Here is a 14,070-nt window from a genome sequence, read left to right as displayed (position 1 = left end):
GCCCTGGTCTGTACTGTGTAGGTACCTGATCTGATCCACAAGGGAGACTAGACATCTACCACCCCTCTACCAATCAGAATAGAGACATAAAGGAGACTAGACATCTACCACCCCTCTACCAATCAGAATAGAGACATAAAGGAGACTAGACATCTACCACCCCTCCACCAATCAGAATAGAGACATAAAGGAGACTAGACATCTACCACCCCTCCACCAATCAGAATAGAGACATAAAGGAGACTAGGCATCTACCACCCCTCCACCAATCAGAATAGAGACATAAAGGAGACTAGGCATCTACCACCCCACCACCAATCAGAATAGAGACATAAAGGAGACTAGACATCTACCACCCCTCCACCAATCAGAATAGAGACATAAAGGAGACTAGGCATCTACCACCCCTCCACCAATCAGAATAGAGACATAAAGGAGACTAGACATCTACCACCCCTCCACCAATCAGAATAGAGACATAAAGGAGACTAGACATCTACTACCCCACCACCAATCAGAATAGAGTCATAAAGGAGACTAGACATCTACCACCCCGCCACCAAGGCGGGAGGAAGATGAGAGGTATTTTCAGAAGGGAAGAAGATGAGAGGCATTTTCAGAAGGGAAGAAGATGAGAGGCATTTTCAGAAGGGAGGAAGATGAGAGGTATTTTCAGAAGGGAGGAAGATGAGAGGCATTTTCAGAAGGGAGGAAGATGAGAGGTATTTTCAGAAGGGAGGAAGAGGAGAGGCATTTTCAGATGGGAGGAAGATGATAGGCATTTTCAGAAGGGAGGAAGAGGAGAGGCATTTTCAGAAGGGAGGAAGATGAGAGGTATTTTCAGAAGGTTGATAGAATGTAATATGAGCAAAGAGTTTAATAAACCGGCGAATCGTAAAGTTTAAATGACCGATGCATGCTATTTGGATCAGCTTGTGGTGATGAGGGAGAACACGTGTGTGTGTGTGTGTGTGTGTGTGTGTGTGTGTGTGTGTGTGTGTGTGTGTGTGTGTGTGTGTGTGTGTGTGTGTGTGTGTGTGTGTGTGTGTGTGTGTGTGTGTGTGTGTGTGTGTGTGTAACACCTAGTGTACAGGAGAGAACTACACCACCACCTGTCCTCAACAACCATAGACCATGACTACTCCACTACTTAATGGAGTATTTAAAGTTAGCCTGGGGTCCAACCAGGTGACTACTACACTACTTAATGGACTATTTAAAGTTAGCCTGGGGTCCAACCAGGTGACTACTACACTACTTAATGGACTATTTAAAGTTAGCCTGGGGTCCAACCAGGTGACTACTACACTACTTAACGGACTATTTAAAGTTAGCCTGGGGTCCAACCCAGTGACTACTACACTACTTAACGGAGTATTTAAAGTTAGCCTGGGGTCCAACCAGGTGACTACTACACTACTTAACGGACTATTTAAAGTTAGCCTGGGGGCCAACCCAGCGACGGTGAGACACTAAGAATGTGTCTGTGTCTCATGTGACATCCTATTCCCTACAGGGAAGGGCGCTACTTCTGGTCAGGGCCTTTTTAATATCACATGACCGCTGATGTCGTTCTTGGAAAAGAACTGAGGGACTTTCTAAACTTCATTTTTTTTTCAATAATAATAATTAACTTCGTAGTCGCTTTTAAACAGTAACATTGTGTCTAAAAACAGAGTCTGGTACTTTAAAGAAACATCTGGTTGTTTGTTACTTAAATAGGTTTGTTGGAATAACATTGAAACAACATTGAAACAACATTGAAACAACATTGAAACAACATTGAAACAACATTGAACGATGGCGACGGTGCGTAAAGATGGAGGGAATCAGATATGACGTTATTGTTTTTATTAAACTACGGCGCTCAATATGGTTCAATGAGACAATGAATCAGCACAAATCAACCTTTTTTTTTTGTTGTTGTTGCTTTTTCTATAACGCCGCCATCTTGGAAATAGAATTGAGATCCATGTCTCCTAATGACGTCACGAACAAAGAGTAATGCCGACCAATGAACAGTACGGCCACCTACTTAGCCAAGTACAATGAGGGGGTGAGCCGCCATCTTTATGCACCTCCTGAAAGATCACTGTGTTTTACCCTCTTGTCGACTCGCTGATCGTCTTCCATTTCGCTCGTTTCTCATCCCTCTCTCCTCTCTCTTCTCTTTTTCAGGAAGAGGCCATACCAGAGTTGGAGATAGATGTGGACGAGCTGCTGGACATGCCTAGTGATGACGACCGAGGAGCCAGAGTTAAAGATCTCCTGGTAGACTGTTACAAACCCACCGAGGTACGTCAGTCTCCCCCACCGCCTTTCTGTAACAGTATATTCTTTGTGCTGCTGTTGAATCGTGGGGGCCGATGGGTTTCTAACTGTGTCATGTGATTTATGGCTTTGTACCCCAAGGAAGAGTAGCTACTCCCTCGCTAATGGGGATCCTAATCAACAAAACGTTCTCCCTTCCTCAGCCTGGGCCACACACAACCCCTAGACACTTGTCCTTGAGCTGATTCTAATAATTATCTGGTTTATAAAATGAATCAAGTTAGTTACAACAGGGTTGGAGTTGAAACCTAGAGGAGGGTGTCTCTCCAGGAACAGGGTTGGAGTTGAAACCTACAGGAGGGTCTCTCTCCAGGAACAGGGTTGGAGTTGAAACCTACAGGAGGGTCTCTCTCCAGGAACAGGGTTGGAGTTAAAACCTACAGGAGGGTCTCTCTCCAGGAACAGGGTTGGAGTTGAAACCTACAGGAGGGTCTCTCTCCAGGAACAGGGTTGGAGTTGAAACCTACAGGAGGGTCTCTCTCCATGAACAGGGTTGGAGAGCCCTGCCCTAGAAACAGTTGTTACTAATGGTGTGTTTTGTCCCTCTTCTCTCCCTGTAGGATGTTGTTACTAATGGTGTGTTTTGTCCCTCTTCTCTCCCTGTAGGATGTTGTTACTAATGGTGTGTTTTGTCCCTCTTCTCTCCCTGTAGGATGTTGTTACTAATGGTGTGTTTTGTCCCTCTTCTCTCCCTGTAGGATGTTGTTACTAATGGTCTGTTTTGTCCCTCTTCTCTCCCTGTAGGACTTTGTGTCTGATCTGCTGGATAAGATACGTGGCATGCAGAAACTCACCACCCCCCAGAAGAAATAACCTCACCCCTCCCTCACCCCTCTCCCTCAATTCTATCCTCACCCTTTCTCCTCCCTCAGCCCAACTGGCCTTCCCCCATCCCCAACCTCACCCAACTGAAGAAATAGGAGTTTAGCCTCCTCAGAGATGGCGGGAGGAGGAGGAGGAGGAGAAGAGAGTGGAGTAGAGGGACGAAGAAAACGAGAAGACAGGGTGGAAGAAGAGGAGGAGAGAAGATTGAAGCAGCCAATCAGATATAAGCAGGGCTCATGATGTCCTATCCTGTGGTTATATATTAATGTTTTATTTAGTTGAATCTTATTTGTAGTTTTTTAAAGGGGTTTGTATTGTTGTTAAATGATCAATGGATCTGTCCTGTTTCTCATGTTAATGTGATGCCAGTGAACATACTATAATGTGGCTGTAAGTTTAGTAGTGGTGAGTTTTAGTCCCAAGTGGTAACTTAACTTTTATAGTCCACTACTTCTAACCAGGACTCTGGTTGTGGACTAGGTGATAGGGAGACATTTTGGCTCTGGTTGTGGACTAGGTGATAGGGTGCCATTTTGACTCTGGTTGTGGACTAGGTGATAGGGTGCCATTTTGGCTCTGGTTGTGGGACTAGGTGATAAGGAGCCATTTTGGGACGTAACCTTTAGAGTTTTAGTATGGGACTGACTCCTGCGTATAATACAGTGTATACATTTAAATGTTAGTCATTTAGCCGACGCTCTTTTCCCAGAGCGACTTATAGGAGCAATTATGGTGAAGTGCCTTGCTCAAGGGCACATCGGCAGATTTTTCACCTAGTCGGATTGGGGATACAAACCAACGACCTTTCAGTTATTGGCCCAACGCTCTTAACCACTAGGATACCTTCTGCCCTATACGTAGCTCTGTGTGTGTTTAAAGTGTGTGTGGTCTGGAACACACACACACTCACACAACACACACACAACACACACACACACACACACACACACACACACACACCACACACACACACACACCACACACACCACACACACACACACACACACACACACACACACAACACACAACACACACACCACACACACACACACACACACCACACACACCACACACACACCACACACACACACACACACACACACACACACACACACACACACACACACACACACACACACACACACAACACACACACCACACACACACATACAACACACACACCACACACACACACACACACAACACACACACCACACACACACATACAACACACACACCACACACACACACACACACACACACACACACACACACACACACACACACACACACACACCACACACACACCACACACACACACACCACACACACACACCACACACACACACACACACACACCACACCACACACACACACACATACCACACACACACACCACACACACACCACACACACACACACACCACACCACACACACACCACACACACACACACCACACACACACACACCACACACACACACACACACCACACACACCACACACACACACACACACACACACACACACACACACACACACACACACACCACACACACACACACACACACCACACACACACACACACACACACACCACACACACACACACACACACACCACACACACACACACACACCACACAACACACATACAACACACACACCACACACACACACACACACAACACACACACCACATACAACACACACACCACACACACACACACACACACACACACACACACACACACACACCACACACACACACACACACACCACACACACACACACACACACACACACACACACACCACACCACACACACACACACACACACACACCACACACACACACACACACACACACACACACACCACACACACACACACACCACACACACCACACACACACACACCACACACACACACACACACACACCACACACACCACACACACCACACACACACACACACACACACACACACACCACACACACACCACACACACACACCACACACACACACACCACACACACACACACACCACACACACACACACACACACACACACACACACCACACACACCACACACACACCACACACACCACACACACACACAACACACACACACACACACAACACACACACACACACACACACACACACACACCACACACACACACACCACACACACCACACACACCACACACACACCACACACACACCACACACACACACACACACACACACACACACCACACACACACACACCACACACACACACACACACACACACACACACACACACACACACACCGGGGAACATGAACAAAGTGGCCTTGTTTTCCTCTGTCTCTTTTCTTCTTCTCTACAACAGTTTATTTTCTCTCTCGTCGTGTGTCGAGTCTAAGGGCTATTTTCACTGAGGACTCATGGAGAGTTCTCAGTAGAGCAGTAAACCAATGAGGGGTGAGATGGGAGGGGGGAGTGAAGGCAGGGGCAAGGGGGGGGGGGGGGCACTGTAGTGGAAAATTGTGGCTGTCTGGATGCGTTCATCCAAATAGCAACACACACACACACACACACACACACACACACACACACACACACACACACACACACACACACACACACACACACACACACACCACACACACACCACACTCAGAGAACAGCAGTAAGGGAACAACAGCTGCTGCTCCTTCATGCTCACACACATACATACACACACACACACCCCACACACACCACACACACACACACACACACACACACACACACACACACACACACACACGTTAATAGTGGCTCTCTCTCCAACAGACACACAAATGGGAAGGGGGGGGGGGGGGGGGGGGGGTTGAACAACCTAATCATCGAGAGATGAGAGAGATAAATAGAGCGACCGAGAGCGACAGAGAGAGAGAATCAGAGGTCTTACTCTTCCTGGCTTGGCTGCCTCACAAGGCCTCAGTGTTGCGTATCACGCTGCTCTCTATCTCCTCAATCACTCACACACACACACTCACACACACACACACACACACGTCTCTCTATTTGGCCCTCACTCCTTCCTTCCGTCTCTCTCCTTGCGTTCTACTTCCAGCAATCATCTACACAGATGACACCTTCTCTCCCTCCATCTCTTTTAAAAAATAAAATAAATTAGGGCTCTATTTAATCCGCATCGTGGAAGTTCAGCTTTACAGCGTGACTGAAAGGTAATGTTTCCGTGGAGACTGGATTCACCGGTAAAAGCTGTCGACTCAGAAATGACCTTGACATTTCTATCGCGGCTTTCTAAGGTTTTAAGGTTTTTCCAGATTCAATACACCCGAGTCGACTTTGCCTTTTGGTCTTTATTTATGTTACAAACCAAATAGAATGAGACTTTAATTTTTAATGGAACAATTTTTTTGATGAAATGGAACAATGTTTTTTATTTTTATGTTTCTCCTCTTTTTAAAAAGGAGATTCTGTTGTTGTTTAGGAAAGAGGTCACCCAGAGGTCATCTATATCTCTACACTGCATTCTTTAGATGCAATTATCTATTCTAGGTCAATTTTTACTGTGCTTATTATTATTATTATTATTATTATACCTCCTGTGTCCAAAATGGCACCCTATTCTCTATATAGTGCACTACTTTTGGCCAGAGCCCTCTGTGGGCCCTGCGATAACCCTACCGTCCTATCCAGGGTGTATTTGTACATCAAGCTGCCTCACAGTACAGGAACAGGCTAATATGGGCTGTTCTGACTCTGACATGGCTACTTACTTACCCATAAGGCTCTGGTCAAATGCAGTGCACTATGTAGGTGAATAGGGTGCTATTTGAGACGGAGCCCCTAATAGACTGTTGTTGGGTGTGTCGGACATATTTTACTCTACGACAACTTGCAAAAAAAAAAAAGAGAAAAAAAAAAGATATTTTATTGATTAAAGAAATGCTGTTTTAGAAGTGACGTGTTTCTGGAGGAAAATATGAACAAACTGAAAAACAAAAAATGTAGCAATATCAACAGGGTCTTGTTATTTAACCAATTTTGTTACACTTTTATGCAACTTTAATAAAAATATGTTCAAATGAACTGTGTGCGTGTAACAACCAATTATGTTTATGTGTCATTGGTAACAACACGTATCACTGACATTGGAAACGGTTTTGTCGCCACCTGCAGACCATCTGTGGTATAATTTATATCGTAAATAGAGCGCGCCAACAAAGACTTCATAACTAACCCGAGATAGACCAGAGCCTGTTTCCAATGGCAACAAGTGAATCAGTGGGCAGAACAAGGAAAGAGGTGGGCGGAGCCTAACGTTTATTTGAATATTTCCGTTAGTGAACTCCTTCTATGTGAAGTGCGAGTGCGCAATAACTAATTTCGACCTTTACACTCCTTCTAAACAACGCATTTAAAAAAAACTTTGGTGATACAGTCTACAAAATGCAGTCCACTATGTTTGTTAAAGATTATAGTTTTGTAAACTGTGTGGACTTCAAATGTTTTATCAATGAGAAAATTATCAGGTCTTCACCAAAATCCATCTCGCTCCATCTTCTCCCAGTGTCGGCCACTGGGCTCCCTCTCATCACCATATTTGGTAGTGAGTGGAAACGCCAACCGGATGCTTCACGTTTATACATCTGGTGAAATATCTGGCTCATTGTTCTATCTGTGTAGTTGTAAAACCCGGAAAATGAGTTATCCCTGGATCGTTCAGTTATCCCTATGGGGAAAGAATAGGGGTTTGGAACAAACGCTGAAAATAAGGTCCGAGGTTAACACAGGCTTAGGAGATCTTATACGTTTTGTTCTATAAAATAACACCAGTCAGTTTACATGAACTTTAGGAATTCTGAAGCCTTTATGTGCTTTTTATCATTATATAAATTCTTCAAAATTGATAAGAAAAAGTTACTTTGGCTGATGGAGATTATCCCATAGAACAACATCTATCCGATCTCCTAAACCTGTTTACCACAGACCTTATTTCCGGGTGTTTATCCTAAAACCAGGCAAAAAAAACACCATTCAAGGTCAAATGCTTTTTCTATTTCTAAGGGGTTTAGGGTTAGGAGCTAGGGTTAGTTTTAGGGTTAGTTTTAGGGTTAGGGTTAGTTTTAGGGTTAGGAGCTAGGGTTAGTTTTAGGGTTAGGTTTTGGAAGGTAGGGTTAAGGTTAAGGTTAGGGTTTAGAAAAATAGGATTTTGAATGGGACTGAATTGTGTGTTCCCACAAAGTTAGTTGTACACGACTGTGTGTATTTGTATCCCAAAATAGATTGGCTTTTCCAATGACAAATTCCACTGCAAATGTCAATACAGTAGAATCGAATGGAATCAGCCTATAGCCGGATCCTCCTCTTCAGCTCTCTGGATCGCATCGTTGGAAAGTGGTCAAATGTTCAGATAAATAATAATTTCACATCTATATTTATAACTATATCCTATTTTTTTTTTAAATCATGTATATGCATAAATATACAAAAATCCTCGAAAGCACGTGAGTTGACTCTTATGTGACATTTAGGGGATTATATTATCTGTCCCGGGTTATCCCGGTAAGAGGAGTTTGTATGGGTGAAAAGTGATTGTATTCGTTTTGGAATCGAGCTGCCTCCCGGGCGTGAGCCAGGTGCCCGCCAGGTGTGAATCAGGTGCCTCCGTTCAAAGCCCAGGGTGAAGTCAAATCAAATCAAATGTATTTATATAGCCCTTCTTACATCAGCTGATATCTCAAAGTGCTGTACACAAACCCAGCCTAAAACCCCAAGTCGGCTCAAAACAAAAGTAACAGAGCCTAGACTAGGTTAAAGCACGTGGACTAATTAGTAGGATTCCAATCCATGCAAAAGTGATTGCTTTTAATAAAAACGCTTTTTAAATACCTTCCCAATGAAAACTGGTTTAAAAATTTGGACTTTTATTTTATAGAAAAAAAGGTGTATGTTTCTGGTCGATGAACCATGCTGCCTCGTTGACAACATGGCCGAAGTTTGATTTGAAACGAGCTCCTCCCTCACAGCGTAAGGCCCGGTTACGTCACAGACCATAGAACGGTGCACCGGGGTTCAGATGAATAGAACTCCCTCAGTAGTTGAATATCCACTGCTCAAATAAACCAGTATTATGAACCGATTAGCTGTTGGCCACTGATTGGTTATGTCAGTACAGTAATATCTCACAGGACGGTTTCTATTGGCTAGGCAGGTATTAAAACTATGCGTTGATTGGCTAGACAGTAGCATTTTTAGAGTCCGTCAAAAGTGTCAGTAGGACTCTACTACACCTAAAAGGAAGTAGCCTAGTTTGAATATTGCGATAATATAACTACTACACCTAAAAGGAAGTAGCCTAGTTTGAATAGTGTGATACTAGAACTGTACTTTACAGTATTGGAGTAACTAACGTACAATCCATCAACGGTAAGTAGGCTATTCTAGTTTTTAAACTACATTCCCCACATTTGCTATCCTTAATTATTTGGTTTGTAGTCTAGTTGATCATCCGACTGGCATCTCTCTGTCTCTTCTCATAATATATCCTGGAACAGCAAGTTAGCGTCCGTAACAACCCACTATAACTCCGTCAATACGATGTCCTATTTGAATGGTACCACGGTACCCTTTCTGTGAATGTCTCGGAGACATTTCTATGCTACATCTTCACTTCACTTTATATGCGTGTTGATGACACTACGTTAGATACGTCTACAATGTAACAACTACCGTCTCTGTCGCAGACAAGGTTAGATATATCGCATAGACAACATTTGCTGTCAAAGAGCAAATCATTGATCCTTTTTCATGTATCAGACTGTTGTCCGTGTCCGTTGGATACTAAAAATATTTCAAATTCAAGATTGTGTATTCGGCTGTTCGGTGAGAGGCCACCGCCCCCCGACCGGAACAGTTCCTACGGTATGATCTCAGGCTCGGCGACATCGGTGAAGCCGTACGAGTAGCTCTCGAGGTGGAAGGATCACACCGTGTAGTGTATTCGTTTCACTAACCGCTGCGCCACCGGCCCACATCGAGCCTGTTTGTTGACATAATGTATTTCTATACAAAAAGGCCTAGAAGACGTTGCATGTACTTGGTAGGAATAATCTTTGTTATGAGTGATTTTGTTGTCCACTGAATTGTTTATTATAAGATGTAATCATTATTTGTGCATAGATGAATAAGTTATGTTATATTTTAAATAGGCTGCTAAATAGTAAGTTACTATATTTATACATTATTTAGGCTATAAATATGTTATAATGGTTAACAAACTGTCCGATAATGCAGACAGACATAATAACACCGGCATAAAGTAGTAACCTAGTTATTATAATATTTGTTTGTTTGTTTCTCTCTCCCCTCTCTCTCCCTCTCTCTCTCTCTGTCTCTGTCTCTCTCTCTCTGTCTCTGTCTCTCTGTCTCTGTCTCTCTCTCTCTGTCTCTCTCTCTCTCTCTCTGTCTCTCTCTCTGTCTCTCTCTGTCGCTCTCTCTCTCTCTCTCTGTCTCTCTCTCTGTCTCTCTCTCTGTCTCTCTCTCTGTCTCTCTCTCTCTCTGCCTCTGCCTCTGCCTCTGCCTCTGCCTCTGCCTCTGCCTCTGCCTCTGCCTCTGCCTCTGCCTCTCTCTCTCTCTCTCTCTCTCTCTCTCTCTCTCTCTCTCTCTCTCTCTCTCTCTCTCTCTCTCTCTCTCTCTCTCTCTCTCTCTCTCTCTCTCTCTCTCTCTCTCTCTCTCTCTCTCTCTCTCTCTCTCTCTCTCTTTCAGGGATGCCAACCCAGCCCTCAGTCAGAGAACCAGAGGAAGAGATGGAGGTGGAGGGAGACAGTGAACTACCAGAAGCCAATGGAGAGATGGAGGAAAAGAGGGAGAGAGAGAGAGGAGAGGGGGAGGAGGAGACCATGGATGAGAGCACAGAGGAGAGGGAGAGCGACTTGGACGAGAGTGAGGAGGAGAGTTCGGGTAAGAAACTGTTGAATGATGAGAGGAAGGAAGACAGTTTTCTGTTTTTTCACTCTCCCTCAAACTAACAGTAACTAAGAATAACTAACAGTAACTAACTGTAACTAACAGTAACTAAGAATAACTAACTGTAACTAACTGTAACTAACAGTAACTAACTGTAACTAACTGTAACTAACAGTAACTAACAGTAACTAACTGTAACTAACAGTAACTAACTGTAACTAACAGTAACTAACAGTAACTAACTGTAACTAACAGTAACTAACAGTAACTAACTGTAACTAACAGTAACTAACAGTAACTAACAGTAACTAACAGTAACTAACAGTAACTAACAGTAACTAACTGTAACTAACTGTAACTAACAGTAACTAACAGTAACTAACTGTAACTAACAGTAACTAACAGTCTCTCACTCTCTCTCTTGCTCTCCCTGTCTCTCTCTTTCTCTCTCAATTCAATTTCAATTTACGGGGCTTTATTGACATGGGAAACATGTTAATAGATAATAAACAAAAGTTAACAGAAAACATTACACTCACAGAGGTTCCAAACAAATAAAGACATTTCAAATGTCATGTTATGTCTATATACAGTGTTGTAACGATGTGCAAATAGTTAGTGTATGTGTCTCTAATATACCGTAATTTCCGGACTATAATCCGCTACTTTTCCCCACGCTTTGAAACTTGCGGCTTATACAATGACGAGGCTAATTTATGGATTTTTCCCGCTTTCACAAGATTCATGCCGCCAAAAAACTGAGCACCGTCACATAATGTGACGCAAATCGAGCGCGCTCAAACTTCCCATAATTCTGATTACGGTAGTTATTTTGTCACCCTCATCATGGCAAAGACACGGAGAAATTGTCACGTTCCTGATCTGTTTTTCCTTTTTCTTGTATTTATTTGGTTGGTCAGGGCGTGAGTTGGGGTGGGTTATGTGTTATTTTTCTATGTCGGGTTGTTTGTGTTCGGCCGGGTATGATTCTCAATCAGAGGCAGCTGTAAATCGTTGTCCCTGATTGAGAATCATACTTAGGCAGCCGGGGTTCACGTGTGTGTTTGTGGGTGGTTGTATCTCGTGTCTGTATTCGTGCCACACGGGACTGTTTGTCGGTTCGTTTCTCTTTTGTCATTTTGTTTCGTGTTCCGTTTATTTTGTTAATAAATAATCATGGACACTTATCACTCCGCATATTGGTCTGATCCTTCTCGCCTCTCCTCCTCGTCCGATGAGGAGGATTACGACGACCGTTACAGAAATGCATATGATGCAGCTTTCAAGTTGAAGGCGATCGATCTGGCTGTTGGAAAAGGAAATAGAGCTGCTGCACGGGAGCCTTAATGAGTCGATGATAAGACGTTGGAAACAGCAGCGTGAGAAACTGACTCAGTGCAAAAAGACAACAAAAGCTTTCAGAGGAAAGAAAAGCAGATGGCCCGAACTAGAAAATGAGGCCTGGATGACAAGTGGGGAGAAATCCTTCACTAAAACGGGCCGCATGCGAAGAGCAACTTATGGTCAAGTCTGCCAGTGGGTCCTGACAGCGTGGAGCATTGTCCAAAAAAAAAAAAAAAATCCACTATCATCAACGGGTTTCGAAAGGCTGGACTGCTGCGTGTTGAAGAGGGCAGCATGAGCTCAGCGGGGAATTTGCCTCCGGATGAAAGTGACGAGAGCGACAATGAAAACGATCCAACATCGGATGAAGCAATTCTGAGGCTATTCAACTCCGACGCCAAAGGAGATGACTTCAGTGGTTTCAGTGCACAGGAGGAAGATAGTGACCAATGACTTTCTTGGTAGGCTACTGTTTACTGCTATTTTTTAAATATTTTGTTACAAGCCGTGTTTCGTTTAAAGGCCTATTTATTTTTGTTACAAGCCGTGTTTCGTTTAAAGGCCTATTTATTTTTGTTACAAGCCGTGTTTCGTTTAAAGGCCTATTTAATTTTGTTACAAGCCGTGTTTCCTTTAAAGGCAGTGTAAAGTTCATTTGTTTCAATGTACCGGTAGGCACCTGCGGCTTATAGACATGTGCGGCTTATTTATGTACAAAATACATATTTTTTTTTAATTCAGTGGGTGCAGCTTATATTCAGGTGCGCTTAATAGTCCAGCAATTACGGTAGTCATTATATGGTCATACATTTGGCAGGAGGTTAGGAAGTGCAGCTCAGTTTCCACCTCATTTTGTGGGCAGTGTGCACATAGCCTGTCTTCTCTTGAGAGCCAGGTCTGCCTACGGCGGCCTTTCTCAATAGCAAGGCTATGCTCACTGAGTCTGTACATAGTCAAAGCTTTCCTTAAGTTTGGGTCAGTCACAGTGGTCAGGTATTCTGCCACTGTGTACTCTCTGTTTAGGGCCAAATAGCATTCTAGTTTGCTCTGTTTTTTTGTTAATTCTTTCCAATGTGTCAAGTAATTATCTTTTTGTTTTCTCATGATTTGGTTGGGTCTAACTGTGCTGTTGTCCTGGGGCTCTGTGGGGTGTGTTTGTGTTTGTGAACAGAGCCCCAGGACCAGCTTGCTTAGGGGACTCTTCTCCACGTTCGTCTCTCTGTAGGTGATGGCTTTGTTATGGAAGGTTTGGGAATCACTTCCTTTTAGGTGGTTGTAGAATTTAACGTCTCTTTTCTGGATTTTGATAATTAGTGGGTATCGGCCTAATTCTGCTCTGCATGCATTATTTGGTGTTCTACGTTGTACACGGAGGATAGTTTTGCACAATTCTGCATGCAGAGTCTCAATCTGGTGTTTGTCCCATTTTGTGAATTCTTGGTTGGTGAGCGGACCCCAGACCTCACAACCATAAAGGGCAATGGGCTCTATAACTGATTCAAGTATTTTTAGCCAGATCCTAATTGGCATGTTGAAATTTATGTTCCTCTCTCTCTCTCTCTCTCTCTCTCTCTTCCTCTCTCTCTCATCCTCTCTCTC

General features: G+C 43.7%; 2 protein-coding genes across 6 annotated transcripts in view; both read left to right on the top strand.

Moving 5' to 3' along the window:
• LOC129866017 (protein phosphatase 1 regulatory subunit 14B-like) overlaps positions 1-7,248 on the top strand; it is a 48,333-nt gene extending 41,085 nt beyond the window's left edge. For both annotated transcript variants that reach the window (XM_055939152.1, XM_055939151.1), the window contains 2 exons: positions 2,179-2,295; positions 3,076-7,248. In XM_055939152.1, the coding sequence (XP_055795127.1) occupies positions 2,179-2,295; positions 3,076-3,144 (186 nt within the window). In that variant the 3' untranslated portion in view covers positions 3,145-7,248. The remainder of the gene's footprint in view (positions 1-2,178; positions 2,296-3,075) is intronic.
• A 2,163-nt stretch (positions 7,249-9,411) lies between these two features.
• Positions 9,412-14,070, top strand: part of LOC129866015 (breast cancer metastasis-suppressor 1 homolog) — a 33,261-nt gene continuing 28,602 nt past the window's right edge. For all 4 annotated transcript variants that reach the window (XR_008761460.1, XR_008761459.1, XR_008761458.1 and 1 more), the window contains exons 1-2: positions 9,412-9,588; positions 10,927-11,121. Coding sequence is in view for 1 of the 4 variants with exons in the window: in XM_055939150.1 (XP_055795125.1) it covers positions 10,929-11,121 (193 nt within the window). In the remaining 3 variants the exon portion in view is untranslated. The remainder of the gene's footprint in view (positions 9,589-10,926; positions 11,122-14,070) is intronic.

Source organism: Salvelinus fontinalis, chromosome 11, assembly GCF_029448725.1.
Source record: "Salvelinus fontinalis isolate EN_2023a chromosome 11, ASM2944872v1, whole genome shotgun sequence".
In the NCBI taxonomy this organism is placed as follows: domain Eukaryota; kingdom Metazoa; phylum Chordata; class Actinopteri; order Salmoniformes; family Salmonidae; genus Salvelinus; species Salvelinus fontinalis.
Note: the sequence above shows the minus strand (reverse complement) of the source record. Positions and strands in the feature narration are given on the sequence as shown.